Source organism: Anarrhichthys ocellatus, unplaced genomic scaffold (assembly GCF_004355925.1).
Source record: "Anarrhichthys ocellatus isolate YVR2014 unplaced genomic scaffold, GSC_Weel_1.0 scaffold4, whole genome shotgun sequence".
Classification (NCBI taxonomy): domain Eukaryota; kingdom Metazoa; phylum Chordata; class Actinopteri; order Perciformes; family Anarhichadidae; genus Anarrhichthys; species Anarrhichthys ocellatus.
In genome coordinates this window covers 8,471,099-8,489,713 of record NW_022280034.1, presented here as the reverse complement: position 1 = coordinate 8,489,713, position 18,615 = coordinate 8,471,099, and the positions used below count along the sequence as shown (strand labels likewise).

Below are 18,615 nucleotides of genomic sequence, written 5' to 3'. Positions count from 1 at the left end.
AGTCCAAATCAATGTAATTAACACAATGACAAGAACAAACTCACAAGAACCAGTCACATATATTTATATGACAACAAAGCAACAAATCAATCCAGCAACGCTGCAGCGCTAGAGCACGAGCCATTCATATTATTCATAAAAACGACACGACAGACAAATTAACGCAGTAGAAACGCTACTGCAGATGTAAAAAAACAAAAGCAGTTAACTTACCAAAGCTGCTGTTCACTTAAAGACAAAGTCCATCCTCCTTTCTTTGTTAACAAAGTCAGTAACTCACAAATCCATTTCTCCTCCTCCTTCAGCCATTGAGTGTTAAAAAAAACAAAGCTAGGTAAAAAAAAATAAAAAATCTACACCAAGCAAAACACTAAAAATGTCATAACTTCTTACATATGTTTCAACCTGAACTCTTACTAAACACTAAAATCTGCTAGCTAGCTTTCTGTTGAATGAAAGTCACGCTGGCCCACTGACCAATCACGGCGCACGTTAATGCAGACGTTCTTAGGAGGCTACCTGGGTAGCAGTGGCACATCAAAGAATACGCCCAACATGTAAAACTAAAGATCTGATTGGTTGAAGACTATGACAATCAACAATATCGTCCCTATTTACTTAAACTGCAAAGTCTACCTAGAGGACCTCGGGCCTCTCTCCTTACATAGAGAAATAGAGGCTTAATCTGATAGGCTAAAAGCTCTCCTTAAAACAAGCTGTGCTGGAAGCAGCGCTGCAGGCTGGAAGCAGAGCAACAGAGGAAGACGGGAGCTGTGCAATGACAAAATAAGCTAATGGGGAAAACAATTATAATACATGTAGTGTATTTGTGAAAAATTATTAAATTATAAAATAGCTATAACTTTGTGATTCTGTTTAGGCCAGCAGAGAACGCTTAGCTGGCCCTGACGGCCCACCATATAGGCATATTCTATGTCAGATGTGATTTGAACATCTTTGGTATTTATATGGATTATTCAGTATATCTAAGACACAAGCACAGACATTCTTCACATGTAATAAAAATGGATTGAGATGAACAAAGCCCTTCATTAACACTGTTATCTTAGTCTTTATTTTGTCACAATTGTATGTCAAATATATATATATGTCTATATGACATATATTATATGACATATATAATTTCATTTCTTTACAATAGAGAAACAACATAGAGATGACACACTATTTTGGTTTCTAAGTAGAAGCTCCGTTTAAATAGTGGCATTTTTTTCCAAACACTGTTTAAGTCAAGCTCCCACTCAAGTCATGGTTTTGTTTTCCTTATTGAGTCACATTTATTCACAATGTGCGTTTGCTCGTCTCTTCTTCTTTATAATTAGATGTCAGTATTTTTTTGACTGCAGTTCAATCTGTTCATGTTACATCAAAATTGACGGCCTTCTGTTATTGGTCCGTGTGGCCTCACAGATGGTTCCACCTGCTAACCATCCTGTGCCACCAGTAAAGGTATACAGTTATTGAATACAGTGTCTTTGAAGCTTTACAGAGTTAATCCAATCAGCTTGCAGAGGGCCTGGCATAAGCGTTTCCAGTTCCTCTGCAGCTGGGCCCTTTGCTGGCCAAGGAGAAGTGTGCGCCTCCGCACACGAGGGACGTCTGACCTTGGCACTGTCCCTGGGCTTCTCTTTGGCCTGCTGCCTTCAAACCTCTGGTCCCACCGCCTGTGTGCAGAACTCTGGCTGAACATTGGACACAATTCCCCTCTGACTCCTGCACAGTCCCAGCCTCGAGAGTGTTTGTGCCACCGTGGTGGATCTCGCTTTGAGAGCCGGACATTTTCATGGGGATGGAGAGGCTTTTCTGTTTTAATTCCTGCTCGAGTTCCACTGTAATTTCAAAGGAGCAGGGTGTTTGAGCGGAGCTGAGATTCTTCTTCGACCCCAGTGTAACGATGATGGTGGCAGGAGGGCTTACACTGCTGGGCATAACACCAGGCGCCAGCCTGACACTCTCACAGGGCGAAGACGGAGAACCGCTCCCGGGCACCGCTGTCTTTCCAGCCAACGCGGGGTGCCACCTGAGGAGCGCCCGTTGGTTCCGCTCACTCGTGTCCACATTCTCGAGGTCACATGCTTGCAGGGAGGGAATGATGGGCACAGAACGGGTGCGCAGGGAAGGTGGAAGGTAGGTTGTTCCCTTATCCAGACGGGTGGATGGGACCTCGGTCCATCCCTTTCTGGCTGCGAAGTGAGAGAGTGACGTCCTGCTGAGGAGGGCGCCGACCTTTCCGCTGGCAGAATCACACCTTTAGGCAGAAGAAAGAATAGAAATGGCAGTGTGAGAGAGAGAGAGAGAGAGAGAGAGAGAGAGAGAGACCAAGTCATTTAAATTGTGACCTTTTAGTCCGAGACAGTCATTTCCTAAGAGGAATAAAATATAGAATATGGAGATAAAAGTGGCCATTCCATTCTGCTTTTTACGATTTCATTCCCCTCAGTGGTCTGTACAAAAAAACTAATCTTGCACCGAGAAAAATATTATTTAGGTATTGTTCTTTCGTAATCTTGTGTAATTATTTATAATCCTCGACATAAGCAGTCCATATTGTTGCTGCATGAACTGAAAAATGCCTTCTCTCTTGACTGCCTTATCAGAGATTTAAGGCTTTAGAAACACAGCAGCCTGACCCCGGCCTGTGGGAGGATGTGGAAAAATGTGTCTCCTTGAACATGTGTGTTCTAATTTCGACTACATAATCCAACAGAATACATCTAGTCTGACGGATTTATAATGGGACAATAGGGGCTAGTCCTGTTCGTGGGTGTGAGAGTCTCAGCATGCATGTTTGCATGCTGATGCATCTTGCCACCAAGTATGAGGGAATTATCTCGGAACAGTGCCGACAAGCTTGAAAGGCATCATGTTCAGTATGAAAATAATACAGGAGAGCAGGGAAACGTATCCAGACTCAAGTGGGCAAGTTTGTATATGAGTTGAATGTGCACAAGAGTTAATATTGTTACTGAAAACTCAATTCACATTTAGAATCACCCTGGAGCCTTAGGAGACAGCCAGTGTTATTGTCAGCCTTCAGAGACTGTTTGCAGCATAACCAAGTTTAAATAATTGAATTTCTTTCCTATTCCTCCCTTGGTATTAGAAGGGCAAATGCAAGCTGGAGGTAAATCCGGCAGATCAAAACACATCTAAAAATAACTCCCGTAGCAAATTTACCGACAATTCTGTCCTTATCTTTGATAAGTAAATATATGTTTTGACACTGGATAATGAAACTGACAATACTCTGCGGGGATTTGTTGTCTCAAAATGGAAAACATGGAGTGTTCTCATGTTTGTTTGCTGTCGTCGCCTCGAACACCTTCTACTGCACTCTGTGCCTCCATGTTTCCTTCGCTGCACTCATCATCTCTGCACAATCTCCCTCCTTTCCTCACCTACCCCTCTCTCGTTCTCTCACTCTCCTTTCCACCTCCCATTTCTCATTTCCAGAGATGAGAGAGTGTATCCATGGCAACAAGGGAGAGGAGGGGGCTGGAGGAGGGGGAGGAGGAGGTGGAGGAGGGGGCTGTGTAAGCTTGGTAGCTTGTTGTATAGCTGTTATGTCCAGAAATACGTCAATTCAACCTCCTGAAGGCCAGCGCAATATACTCGACTTATGGATCTACGAGGGAATTATCAATGGATAATGAGATCTAAATTGTTTAACTGTACAAACGCAATCTTAGCCCAGAGAAGATTAGAGACCCTCAGCTCTTCTCCTAAAGACTTGAGAAAGCTGTGTTAGGTTAAATTGCCTATAGCTTACAGATTTTGCCTTTGTCATTTTAAAATAGAAGTCTCATTCGTTTCTTTAGTAGTTTGTTTATTTGTCATTCTGTGTGTTAAGAGGGAAACTGCTATGCTCCTGGAGGATCTCCCCGCACAACCATTTGAAAGAACTGCTGAGCTCCATGGAGCTTTGTTTAAAAATGTAAATTATGGAAATAGGTCACATAAAGAGTTTGGCAGCTTGCAGTGCATCTTACAAGCCACTGTAGTGCTCAATCAGGTTGGCATGCTAATAGAAACATTGCTTGGCACTTTTAAGTGTGTGGAATGCACGAGGGACACTACTGCTTTAACGACAGACGTTTTCTGATAACAGTGCCATCGTTCAAGTTGCACACACTGACAGCAAATTAGGCTGTTCCTGAGTCGTATATGCTAAATAGGACTGCCTTACTCAGGCTTAAAGATGCTCTCTTCTGCATCCTTAAATAAATCCTAAAATAATGAAATGTTTTTATTGTTACTAGTTGAAGAGAACCGCTTAACATTATGCACGACTCGACTTAGAAAAACAAGCTTTTCAGTCAACAGTGAAAGATAAATATTTTCCAGCTTTGCGACGTGTTACAAAACAATCAATCAGATTCATAATCTGAAGATCTTTGAGGCAAAAAGAAAAGTCTTAACAGAAATACTTTGTCTTAACATGGATCATCTCCTCCCTCCTTGAAGACATGAGGTGAACATCCCCCTTTGATAACAAACGTGTCAGACATGATTTTATTTCAAGCTATTCTTTTAAACCCATGCCAGCGATGATCATCTGACTGTACTTTTAAAATGTGTGAGTTATTTTAAGCCCCCAGATCGCCAACTGGCGAGAAGTGTCTCTGGCAAAAGTCCTCCCTGCTTCTAAAGCCTCCTGAAACAGCGCCAGTAGCTGTGCTTCACTTCTGATAGCCATGAAATAGGGCAACTCCCTGTCCTTACTTGACACCAGGATGAGCATAAGGAGGAGAATTTAAGATGTGTCAATGCCTGAAATTAATTCTTTGCAATTTGTAGTCTTGTTCTAGAAGGCTGCAGCCAGCCAATATGGCTTCATATTTAGCTTGTACATTACAACAAATGTAATTATTTATTTCATGTGTTAACCACAAAGCTTATACATAACACTCAAGCGTTAGCCAATATCAACCCATTCTGGACATCTAGAAATTCCTGTGAACTGGTGCATCATCTGGTAATTAGCTTTGGCGGTGTCGTTGTATTTTTAACCCTGATAAAACCCTGCAGGTAAATCACATCTTCATTCACAGCAACAACCCAGTGGCAAGTGTACCAAGTGTATGGAGGATTACACACAGACTAATTTCCTGGACTTCCCCAGCACCATGATAGTGTTGAGCAGTCGGGATCAAGTGTGTTCTCCAAATTAATTGTGACAGTCTCAGTTGAAGGAGGGCTCAGCAGATCTCATTTATTTCCCTGGATCAGATTTCATCAAGCTAGTTCATGGATGTGGACTGCGGGGATTTCAGTCATAAACTCATTTTTTCCCCCAAATTATCCTTCTGCCACTCCAACTTAACCTCAGTTAGTCTAGCCAGTGTCACTGAACCGGTTATTTGACATCAGCGTGGAAAGGGGCAAAGAGAATTTCCTCTTTGAGGGATCAAACAAACACAACAAAACTATCGAAAGAGAAAGTCAAAGTTTCACCTTCTTATGGACTCCATGTCTGTTGGCTCATCCTCCTGCAAGTGTTTGTAGACGTGGCCATTCACTCTGGATCCATCAATGAGATTGGTCGATATTTTGTGTTTCCCTCTCGAGATGGGTGGGGTCCTGAAGTAACTGGTCTCCCTCCGTTGTTGGGCAGGACTGAGTGAAAGGGAACTACTCCTGTAACCAGAAGGGAATATCACAGTTTTAACACTATAGTTTACAAACGTTGCATGAATTCAAACAGCGCTCACTAATCTATTTATTGTATTAAACGCATCTCATCTCCTGTGCTCATTGATATGATGGACTGGACTGGATTGACCTTTCTGTTTGACGCTTGAGTGGAAAAGAAGCATCACATTTCACATTCAGTTGACTCAGTGCATTAATAATCTTGGTATTGAAGTGTAAGCGTCAGACTGGGGTTGTGAAAAGAGTAATTCACCAATAAGCAATACAAATTACATTCACATTAAATCATTTGGCATGGCACAATCAAATAGGAGAAAATAGAGAGAAGGATTTGACTCAAGAGTCAGCAGCTCTGTGAGGACGTACTTGAGCTAAATGCTAACATTAGTGACAATGCTAACATGCTGATGATGAGCAGGTTTGCTAGGTTCACTAGTTTAGCCTGTTAGCATGCTAATATTTCCGATACCCCACATGAAAATGACCAGAATACATCGCTATCCTGCTGCCATCAAGGATCTTTAGAACCCGGCTTCCTGCCCAGACGCCCTGTTTTTAATTGTTCTGTTGGCAGCAAGTGGTCAACTTTAAAGCAGATCCCTGCACGTCTGCAGCAATAAAGACATGACATCTAATGTGAATCAAAGTTATACTGCACTATATTGCAATCCCATATGCGTGCATATCGTGCAAAAACAAATAACTCCCACGGCAGTGTGGGAGTAGGAAATACAGATTTTGGGTTTATTTGAATACATTTCAGCACTGTAGCTGCCTTGTCGATCACCTGCTACTCTTTCCTTTGTGGGCAACAGGTCACTTGATTGTGTTAGTTTAACTGAACCACAAAATCTTTTTATAACATTATTAGTGCTGGGTGAAAAACTTGTTTGCATTGAAGCACTGAACACAAATCAGCAACAAACATTCTCCGAACTTGATTTTGGCTCTTGAATAATTTGGCATTGCGGCAGTGACACATTAAAAATAGACTCTGTATGAAGTGGTGGACTGTGTTTAAATGTTAATCAAGATATTCAAACCTTGAGATTTTTTTTAGCTTGTCCTTCAACTGAACTCCCCCATTCCCTTTAATACAGGCAGTAAACTAAATAGTCCAGTACACATCTGGTTATTAATTGATAGCTGACTGGACCCCTGTGTAAAAAATAATCAGCTATAATAATTCCCAAATGTCCGTGGCTGTGGAACAATAAGCATGGCTAATGTTGGCCCTAGTCTTCGCCAGCATGAACGTCCGCATCGACTGATGTTGTAAAAAGTTTACATGAATAAAGCTGAATTATGTCAGTTTTGTTCGCTATTAGCATGCTGATTTTTTAATTAGGATTAACTGAAAGCTGGAAAAAATTTAAATATGATTTTGTGAACAAAATCACCAGGCTGTTGTAGTTATTGAATGTTAAAGGTCTAAAACTGAAAGGCAGCTGTTTATCTTCACAATTACAATAAAAAAAAAGTACAACCTCCTGATGTTAAATGGGTAATACTGGATGTGAGAGTAATCCAGCACGTATTTCATTAAGTTTTTCTCTGTTTGTGCCATCTTTTGGACATACGAGAGAGAGAGAGAGAGGCAGAAAACACTGGGAGACAGAGGAGGATGACACGTGACAAGAATAAACACCCTTACCCACAGAACCAGCAGGACACAACAACACAGCACTTCTAATATATGCATGTTTTCACTGACTCAATTTGAGAATATTGATTAGCCTACAATTTCCTTATAATCCAATTATGACGACGGGATCTGGGGATTGATCAAATTCCAACAATAGCACAAATGACAACAACGTTTTGACTACTGGCAGTGTGATGATTATACATTGACTTGGACGGTGTTATTTCCATCAGATTTTGCTGGCAAAGCAACTCGGAAATATGCTTGAGAACAGGCGGAACAGAAGGAGCTGTGCTGGTCAGTTCATTCAGAACTTATCCAAATTGGAAATGATTGGTTCAAAATGATGGATTTGTTCAGTTCTCCCCACTGACATGTGTACAACAAGCAACAGAGAGGGAAAGTTTTAATTCTTAAATACTAGCCACATGGCTCGAGGGATGTTTGTCTTTGGTCCAGACTGAATTATCTTTTAAAGACATTCAGTCTATGGATTTTTATAATCCCCTGGCTTTTCTTCTAGCGTCACAATGACGTCAAGCATTTTAGTTGAAGTTAACCGAGGGTCAAGGTCACTCTTTATTGTCCCACTTGGGGAAATTAACACCATTAATGGCCAAATACCAGCAAAACACCTATTCCCATCAGCCTAAGATGCCCTTTGTGTCTAGTGCTAACTAACTAAAGTTAGCAAGCCAAAACTAACCTACGATGGTGAACATGGTAAACTTTAAATCTGCTAAACAACAGGATTTTAGGATGTCATTCTGAGCATGTTTGCATGCTAAAGTTAGCATTTATCTCAAAACACCTTTGTACAGCCTAAAACATATATGTTTTTGAATCTTTATGTGTGATATCTATTTAGTGATTTATGTGACATTTACATTGTTTTCACAAAATCCCAGTTCAACAGATAAGCTGTGCATTCGGGCATGTGAATCCATCTGCACATGCTCATACCCAGTGCTAAATCTTATGCTACTCAGTTAACCTTCTGCAGCAATATTGATGGCACATATTGACATGCTTTTATGGAGCATTTCTCCTGACCGCTCCAAATGTGCTCCACTTCTCTCAGGTCAATAGCTGAAAGCATCTGAACATCATCCATCACAGTCAAGTTCTCGTCTGCCTCCTCTGAGAACAAGCTGAACACATGATTGACTGTCAGCTGCCCTCCGTGAAGCACCTGCATTACACTGTAGAGAATATAAAGCCAGGACGAGTCGGTACATCCTGACTGTACTGTATCTCCTCACTGCATAACGGTTAATTTGTCTAATGCGCACAGCAGTGTAATGAGACTTCAAATAAATGTGTGGAGCCTTATGCACAGCCTGCTCTCTTATCCAGAGTGGCTTTCAATGCTGCTCAACACCATCAGATCAAGTAAAAGGCAGACATTTATCCCACAGATTTACAAACAATGAGTGTAATAGCTGCAAAGGGGAAAACATTTTTCTGAAACGACTTCTTGCACGCTGTGTGGCTGAATGTCATTAACTTGTCATAGTGTGCGCGCACCCATATCATCAAAGCAAATGAAGCTTTCCTGTAAACATCCCACATAGGGTGATTGTAACACGCAGCACGCTCTATACCCACATCCCTGTGTTGTTCATTTTGTTGAATCATCTGTCACTCGAAGGATGGCATGAAAGGAATTTGGTTGAACCAATGTTTAACTCTGCATATTAATTAAACAGAGGACGTCTCCTCTTCCCTATCAGTGTGCAAGAAGTCACTTCTGCCTGAGCACACATTTGCCCAATTTACTGGACATGCCATGTAAATATAGACATCTTCATTCCTAACTATTTTGAGAGACGGTAATTCATTTAATTAACCTAGCCAAACCAATAAGCCTCCTATAAAACGTCAGATTCTAACTAAGAATATGCACACAGGCAAAGCTTATGGTGTTGACTATATATCCAAGGTTTATATTAACATAGTGGCCCCAAATTATAATCACCATAAATCTTTCTTACAATTTTACAAAAGATCTGTTTATCATTTGGAGGTCTATATTTTCTACCGTATTGCAGGATGATTACATTTCTCACTTGGCTGCCTCTAATATCTGGATGTGGTGAACGATATGAGACAGGAAATAAGAGGATGTCACATTGTCACCTGAAGCGTTTCCCTTTAGACAGCGCTCTGCTGAGAATAGGTGGCGCTACTGTTGATGTGCCTGCTGCCGCCACGCTGCTGCCCTTAACAGATGATCCGTGAGAACGGCAGCTCTGCAAAACATGAAGAACAATAGTGGGTACAGTGAGCCGTAAAACATGGTAATTGTTGCTTCAGGATGTATCTTCGGTATTATCCTCAGGCTATGAGAAAGACACAAACATGAAGCTCCTTTATTACAGTTTAGCTTGGATTCATTTGTTGTAACAATCAAAAACAAGATGGTCAGGTGTGAGGGATTATCTAAGTCAACACAGGAATAAGATCAGGGTGTAATGCTTAATGCAGCGGATACTGTATGGGGTTTAGTAGCAAGTCCCCACTCAGGTTTAAGTCCCCAGTCAGGTTGAGGATGTATCCCCCTTAGTGCAGCAGAGTGTCTTTAATTACACTTTACATTTTAAACTGCAGATTAGGAGGGGACACTTTGTGAATAAACTCCACCATGGCCCTCATAACACTCCCGCTGCACTAAAGAATTAATCCCACACAAGATTATATTAATGGTTTCCTAAAGAATTTCCCCCCTCAATTCTTTCCCTTTATTCTTATCAAAATTAACACCATTATCTCACAACAGGCCCCAGACAGAGCCCTGGCACAGCGACCACGGATGCCCCAAGAACCCCCCGTGTGAGGCACTAAGTCATGAGATAATTCTGTTATTCCAGTTACAGTACTTCCTGCGCTGCCCTTTCTCTCTGTCTGATTTTACCATCATTAAAGCAATTGCATGTGACTTGGAGCCAGTTCAGGGTGCTCACGCCTGATAAGCCTCTTTCTCTCCCTTACACCCTTGACTCCCAGAGGGAGCTGTTACTGCTGGAAACCAGTTGTGCAAGAAAATAGGATCATTTTGGCCACCCTCTCATATACCCTGCAGGTCTAAGCCTCACTTTCTGGAACAATTACTGTGGCAAACTTTCCCAGAGGATGATATCGATGTCAGGGGATAAAATAAATAGTTTGTGGAAGACAATGGCAGACCTGCATGCCATAACCCATTTTGCTTGTTTGCTCCTATCTCATTTTTTGCCTTGTTTTATACCACTTTATTTCAAGGGGAAACAGAGGGAAAACACAGAACAAATCTGTCAATATGTTGACTATCAACTACATAACAAGGAGACAGGCAAACCTTTGCATTCAGAGCAGCATTAATCCTCCTTGGATTACCATCAAATCACATGTCCTGAACTCTGCATAATGGGACATTTGACCATTCTTCACGAAGGACATTCGTTGGGTTAGCAGCAGAACAAACCACCGGCATATGTAGTTTACTGCTCAAACAGAGCAATGTGTCAACGTGACTACCATTGCTAGCAGACGCAGTTTTGGCTCTACAAGACCAAAATGTGAATCACTTGTTTTAGAATTATGCACTGACATGCACATTAGCATTGAGTTTGTAACTGTTGACAGCATTATTAATGTTCAAGCTGCACTGGCCTTTCCCTTTTATTAATCATGGAGCTACCTGCGGAAGCTTCTGTCACAACACTAACTGAACAAGTTGCTAATATTCATCCCGCATTTACTGTTCATACTGGCATCCTGGTTAATTCTCTGACGGGACTGGGCTTTTTTTTTTTTTTAAAGCTACAGTATGATATAAACACACGTCTTCAAAAGACAGTTTCATGCACATGAATCTCATATTTTTTCATAAACCTGATATTTTAAACTTTCTCTTAATATGAAAATACTCTAAAGGAGTGTTTATTTATTATTTAAATGTTGTCAATTGTCTTGTAGAAGAGGACGCTGTGTCTGTGACACCACATGAGCTGAGAGTAATATTGACTTTGGTGTAACAGAACACAGCCCTGTGGCACACCACCCTGTGGCTTTTATTAAAATACATTTCTGTGGATTTCCGTACACAAGGCTCTGTTCTGTGGCCCTTACTGTTCTCTACTGCCATGAAGTATTCATACCGCCTTGCCTCATACCTGAGGGCTACCCACTCTCTTCTTAAAGTAAGACTAGTTAGTTACCTCCAGCTTCAGACTGAAGGGAATTGAGTTTTTCTAGTCTTGTCTTCCCAGCCTGTGTGCCCCTATTCCTTCATGTTGGTGCATGTCTGTTTCAGTGCAGTGTGTCCCATGGGTGTGTAACCCATCTCTTTTTATTTGACACACACTCCTTTTGCCACAGAGGTGTTGATTAAACACTCAGAGGCATGGGAGGCATTTAACTCTTCAATTACATTCACATTCTTCTTTTGGTTTCCTTTCCCTTAAAAAGTGCCTTGAAAGAAGTCACACTATGCAATATGACTCATATATAATAGGTATTTAGAGTTAAGTGCAGGAGCGTGTTGAATCCACAAGGCTATTTAAAATCACAATCACAGATGGAGGTAACATATGCACAGGATTTTTTTCCAGATGTGCTAAATTTTACAGGTATTTGCGATGACAGATGAAAGAGACACATACATATGTAGAAATGCTGCACGAGCCAGGGCAGGTGCGCAAAGAAGTCGGACATAATAGTGCAGGGCTGTGAAGTATAGAGGCAGGGCAGGTGCCCTGGTGTCTATTTTAAAAAGGTGCCACGGGTTTAGTAACCTGATTTGGCTCAGACCTTGCTGCAGAAAGCAATGTATAACAATGATGTCAGCATTTATTGTATAACTCTTTGCATTGCTACTCAGCAAAAACCCGGAGAGAAAACGTCTTGGTCTATAATATCTGAGTTCAGGGAGTTGACATGTTTTTGGGGAGGTTAAAGATACTCGAGCGGCACCTCAGTTTATCATAGAGACGATAAGGAAGACACTGACCAAAATGGACTTTAGTTTCATCGTCCCCTCTGCACCTGCCTCGACAGAGCCAGCCTGCTTTCACAGCTCACTGCACTCATCCTCCACCTTACTGCTTCAAACGCACACAGAAGAAAACCATGCCGAATACTTTGCGGCGAACATTTTGAGCCTCTTTTGGAACACTCTGCTCTGTTCTTCCTCGGAGTGTTTTTTTTTTCTCCATTTTGTCAGTCCAACTCATCCTTTACATAAAACCTAGAGAACTTGTAGGACTGCACCACTCACAGCACATGTCCTCTCCCTAGACAGTTGAAAGCTGAGGGAGTGGGTGGAGAGAAGCAGTGGTCTGGGGGTTGCTGTGTCAAATCTGTGGAAAAATAGGTTTCGCTTGTTAATCTTTTCCTGGTCTGTTCAGCTCATGCCCCTTGTGAGTGTTTATAGGTGATGTTTAACATCCCACCTTAAGCTTCCTTCCCACTGTTCTATTACAGCTTGTGTTTCTGTGTTGTTATTGCTGTCTTTTATTTTTGTCTTTGCCTTCCTCTTGGCCTCCTCCCTGTGTCCAGCTCTGAAAGCATTTTGTGGCTGGATACAGGGCATCACTTCATGCTGAGCTCTCATACAATCCTGTCACCACATTCTCATCGCCATGTTGTTAATATAATAGCCTGCTATTGTGCTATGGGACGATTGGCCTGCGTCCGACTGAAATGCATTAAACTGGACTCCGATGTGCTGAGACTAGTTGGGTGGCAGTGGAGGGTTGTGCTGTGTTTTCTGTCTTATTTGAAAGTCATTTGAATTTGAGTTTTTTTTATTTAACACAGCTACTTAATAGCAGCAACATTTACATCAAATGTTGTACGACTACTTTGCTGTCAAGTGCTCGAAGCCCTAATTTCAACTGCAGGTCCGTGGGTGGGGCTGGCTTGAGGGTTTTTTTGTTTCAGCGGGCGACAATAGACACTGTTGCATTATTGAAGAGATTCAGTACAGGCCTCATTTGGGAACACATAAATGACAGAACAAGGCTGAACTTGAATGAGGAATTTCAGGCAACAACAAATACATTTGTGTCTTAGACAAACGTGTTGGTTATCAAACAGGCGTACCACCCTATTTCCTCCTTTATGCGTACATATTTAAGTGAGAGTCATGCAAATTGCAGAAGTTGTGAAGTATTTATTTATGTTCTCGAAATTTGTGAGTGTCAGTAACACCTGGAGATTTTCACATCTATAAAGAGCAGGTGCACATTAGCACATGCGTATGATAGAAAATCAGTAATGCGTGTAACTTCCTTAAACAATGACAGAAAAATGCACACCAAACAACAACAAAGACAACAACAACATAGCATCTTATTATGAAGATAAAATGTGCAGACACTATGTGATCATTCTTCGAACACCAAACAAAGAGGGCGTATTCAGAAGAGTGCTAATGCGTTACAGCAATTGCACTCCTTTGATGAGAAGCTCATAAGTGTGCATTAGGCTTCAATTACCTTGGGATTCTGTGGAAACATCGGCCTGATCAGTGTCTTCTACATCCTCCACGCGCTCTGCTATGAATGTCTGGGTCAGTTTTCTCTCCAGCAGTGTCTGCCACTGCGGGCCGTGGTGGCTTTTAATCAATTTCAAGCTACTTTTTTCTTTTATGTCGACACCCTGCCATTTCCTTTCACTTAAAGCAGAGGTTTGTCTGTGGGATTTTTCATTGTGAGAAATAGCTGCCAAAATTAGACTTCTTTCCCTTGGGCTCCTACCGTTTCTCTCCAAAATGTTTCAGTGTTGTGTTTCTTCATTAATCAATACCTTAATCACACAACTTTTTTTCTTTTCAATTCCTGAGCTGAGTTGAGGGTTACAAATGTCAAGAGAAGGAATTTCCATTTGCATACAGCAAGTGAATGCACCACTAATAAAGTTTTGCCATTCTCAGGAGAAAAATAATACTAGTAAAGTGCCATTTAACATTATTTGTCTACTATGCAGTTTTGATGCTGTGCTTGCATTGTGAGTTCAGGACCCACTACACGCCATGGATCAGAATTTCTAATCTGCAATTTGTAACAGGAAACTGTCATTGTGAACATGACAAGCAGATTTTTCCTGTTTAACACACAATGCATTTATTTGAAACTCTAAATTGCCACTGTCTCTCAGCCTGTCAGATACGAGTGTGAACAAAAGGCTTCAGCCAGTAGAGATACTATTAAGACACACATCGTACATCATCCTGTCAGACACTCTAAACTAAAGAAGTACTATACATATTAAGATGAAAATGATCATAATGATGATAAAGACATGACTGGAAATAAATCAATACTAGGTTAAGACTTACCTTTTGGAGTTGGAGGCTGTATTGGAGCCTGGGAGTAGATTTGGACATGAGGCCAGAGGCGTTCACACTGCAGTCCCTCAGGCTGCGGCTCTCAGAGAAATGAGCCTGGAGTTTTTCCCTGTGTCTTCTGTGGAAGAATGCAGGTGTGGGGAGAAAGAGAGACATTGTCACGACGAGAAATGACCATCATGGTGTGCTCCACTATAAAGTCTCTGTCTCCATTAGCTATTTACCTCATGCATTCTTTCTAATGATAACACACGCTGATAGCAGTCTTTAGTCCAGTCATTGATTTCCGTGACCTACTTGGCCACAGCTCTTTATACACCCATGTAACAGAGATTTATAGACATAATAATACCCTTTCATTCTTGACACACACTTTACTGTCCATTTACACATACATTCATTCCTGCATCACCATCAGTGGACAATCACACTACACCAACCAAGTGTGGCCCTCTGGTTTATGGGCATTTTGAAAAAAAAAAAAAAAAAAATAGAATAGAATACTTACTTTTACGGTCTTTTCCCATAATATTACACGCACACACACACACACACACACACACACACACACACACACACACCCATATCGATATATATTGTTGTTCATGTGCGGGCACCTTGATAGGTTAAAATATCATCAGCTCACATATGGACTTTTTCTTCCAGAGCTGTAACTGAAGGTTCGATGGTGGTGAAAAGTGCTCAAACTGGTTGCAAAAATAGCATTAGGAGGAAAGATGTCTTGCACAACTGCAAATTTAATTAAGGAAATGTACCGTGAAATGTCCATTACATGCCTTTGTGATAATTTTCTGAGAAAAGGAATAAAGAAAGACAACGCTTTTCCAGAAATACCTTCACAGAGAGTTTCAAACTTTACAGAGGAAGACTACAAAGGAACATGTCTAGTTGGATGTTTTAATGGATAGATAATGTGGATGCATGTTTAATCCAAACCTGCGAAGTGAACTTGTCCCATTGATGGTTAATTTATCCTTCTGCATCTGGTGAGTTAAGCAGACTTTTCTGCTTCATAGATAGCTTACATATTTTTGTCACCTGTACAATATTATTGCCAATCTTCACCATAAAAAGGCTCTTATGAAGAAACAATGTGAGACAGACAAGCAAAATGGCATCTTTTTGCAATGCTAAATATAAAATATGACAGTGTTCCTTCATTTTAGAATTAAACTTTGATTAGATTATAAATTAATTAATGCTTGAGAGTTAATTAAATGTTAATTCATCATCAAATGTTCATTCTTAAATAAGAGGTTGGTAAACTCTCTCTGCAGCTAAGGCTTCAGGTTAAATGCCTCTGGAGTAAATTACATGGTCTTACGGCCACCGCCGAAGCCAGCCCAGTGTGTTTAACCTTTCTTGTAGTGTGATTTGTATGCTTGATAGGATGTGTGGTCCTCTGTACGCAATTGGTTCCCTCCTGCTGAGGCGTGGCTCATCTCTGACTGTCTCACAAGCCGGGGATCGTGATTGGTACTTAAGGTTCAAATGCCTGGACAGCTTGACAGGCAGCTGAGGTTAAGTGGGCCCAAGTGCCTCTTTTTGTCATTGTTTCAAAGCTATTGTTAATTGTTAAATTGACTCTGTGATTAGTTATTGAGGTACTCTCTAGCTACCAGTGTACAGGGCCAGGCCTAGTTTTAATCCCTAATTGCACACACGTTTAGATATTCTGTAATTTAGAGACACGAAGTGCAAGGGTGCTGTATTGAACTGTGTTTCATTTGACTTCTAAACAATACTGGCCGGTAGTGAGGTTTTTATTTTCCATTTTTGGTTTCTTTAGAGTAAGTTCCTTGTAGTTCTTATTTTAAGAGTCCTCTTTTTCATATACTTATGTATAACACCCACAAGCCCCTTTCATTTGTAGTTTGCCTACATTTTCATTTTTGTGTGTTATCTAAGCTCCTTAAAATTAAATGAAATAACTTTATTTTTACCAAACATATCTTTATGTTGCCTCCCTTTCCTTTTATGAGCTGGGTTGTTACACATGAGTAAGCAAATGAGTAAACTGGTTGAAAAGGACAACAAACTGTGAACAATAAATGTTCATTGGCTGTGTCAATTCTTATTCAGGTGTGCTCAATTATTACATAAGCTTACTAAATCATGCTATGCAATATGGTGCAGTATTATTACTTACTGAAGTGAATTTCATAGTCCAATCCATGACAATCAGCGACTGATGATGGCTATTTTGCAAGTTCAAACGCTATCATGAAGGAACTACTGGTTAATCCTCTCTGTGAAGTACTGATACAAATGAAATTTCAGGTCTTTACTGAAGAGCAGTGTACACTTAAAGTTCATTGCGGGAGAAGCTAAACTGTCAAACAACATTTGGGGGAAAGCAATTCAATTTAATAAGGAGTCTGGGTTTGGATAATTTCCGGTACATTTAATTTATTTGAGCCAGGACTCTCTGGTCACGCTGACACGTCTTATAGCGCTGCAGTACTGAAAATAAAACTCATTTTTGTTTATCAAGACCAATTCAATTAACCCAACCTACATTAACTCCCTCTTTACACTACGCCATTACTTTCACTTTGTCTACATTGCTTTTCTCTTTTCTTCCCTGAAGTGAGTAATTGACTTTGGCGGGAAGCTTTCGCGTGGCCTGGTACCCCTCTTATCCAGTCGCGAACACGTACACGCATTCTTAGGGTCTAATGTTTTTTTGGAGCCCTTGCCTTATCTGTGTATTTTCTATGTGTTAAGCATTTTGTAACCCACCTGCTTGCTAAAACCACTTTACAAATAAATCTTACATGAGTATCTGTCCCAAATTCAGATCTACACAATTTAGATCTGAAGCCCTGATAAAATATCCTCTAGCTAACTCACACTTAGAATTTCATTGGGCTCAATGCCATGATAGTAAAGTGTTCTTTCTGCACAGCCGGGGGCATACTCTACTAATGTGGTGCTGGCTTGCATCACTCACTTGTTGCGGCGGTAGAGAGCCATACACGCCACTCCAAGAAGACAGATCCCGGAGGCAATGCTGAAGATGGACAGCACCTGCCTCTGGTAAGTGTCACCACTCTCTGCGGAGAAGAGAATACGGTTCAGGCCATAGAATTTCTACCGTGACACAAAGGATATGAGCTGTGGCTGTGATTGAGCAGGGAGAAAGAAATGTATCATGAATTAACATACTGAGCTCACACAAACGGCGGATGGACGTACACACACACGGCCACACACAGACATCCACCCGCAATCGGCATTAGCATAAAGCGACCAATGCTGCTGTCAGTAAATGTCAGTGTTTGAGCATGGGATAGGGACATGGCAGACACAGGCAGGGCTCAGTGGCATGTGCTAAGTGAAGTGTGATAATCATTTCGTTCAGACAAACCCAGCAGGCAACACGGTGGACTGCCTGCACAGCAGGGGCCACACCGTGCGTGCATGCGTTTACTGTATGTGTGTCCTCATTTAGAGACTGATGGCGACAGGGAATTAGCAGCAAATGAATGCTCCCGGAGTTTCTTGTCAGACCCCTGCACATCAACGGAAGAGGCTTAAGGTCACAAGCAACTGGGACAAGCAGCAGTTGATCCTAGCAGATATCTGTCTGACTGAGCAGCTGGATTGTGGAGATGCATGACTCACCATAGTTTCAGAGGGTGACGGTGGGACATGCACTGGCTTATCAAAAACAAATCGCCTAGTGGTCAAAATGAGCACAGTCTAAAACCTGCAACTACTAAGTATGTGACTGATCCACTGTGGAGAGTTGGATAGACCTCTCTGTCCCAATGTCTTTCATGACCTTAAACACAACCTCCTGTGATGTTACTCAATCAATCAAAAACAATAAATCCCCCAGTGTCTGATCTCACCAACATGACAACAGCAGGGTGAAGTGCAGAAAACACCCCCCCCCCCCACCCGCCCCCTCCCCCCCCACCACACCCCCCCCCCGCTCTCC

The 18,615-nt window shown here is 41.4% G+C and overlaps 1 protein-coding gene across 1 annotated transcript in view; it reads right to left on the bottom strand.

The window, feature by feature from the left end:
* Positions 1-862: 862 nt before the first annotated feature.
* Positions 863-18,615, bottom strand: part of nrg3b (neuregulin 3b) — a 166,004-nt gene continuing 148,251 nt past the window's right edge. Inside the window, exons 5-9 of the mRNA XM_031843205.1 lie at positions 17,623-17,725; positions 14,640-14,766; positions 9,458-9,570; positions 5,476-5,658; positions 863-2,269 (exon numbers count right to left, since the gene is read on the bottom strand). Of these exons, the coding sequence (XP_031699065.1) occupies positions 1,522-2,269; positions 5,476-5,658; positions 9,458-9,570; positions 14,640-14,766; positions 17,623-17,725 (1,274 nt within the window). The 3' untranslated portion in view covers positions 863-1,521. The remainder of the gene's footprint in view (positions 2,270-5,475; positions 5,659-9,457; positions 9,571-14,639; positions 14,767-17,622; positions 17,726-18,615) is intronic.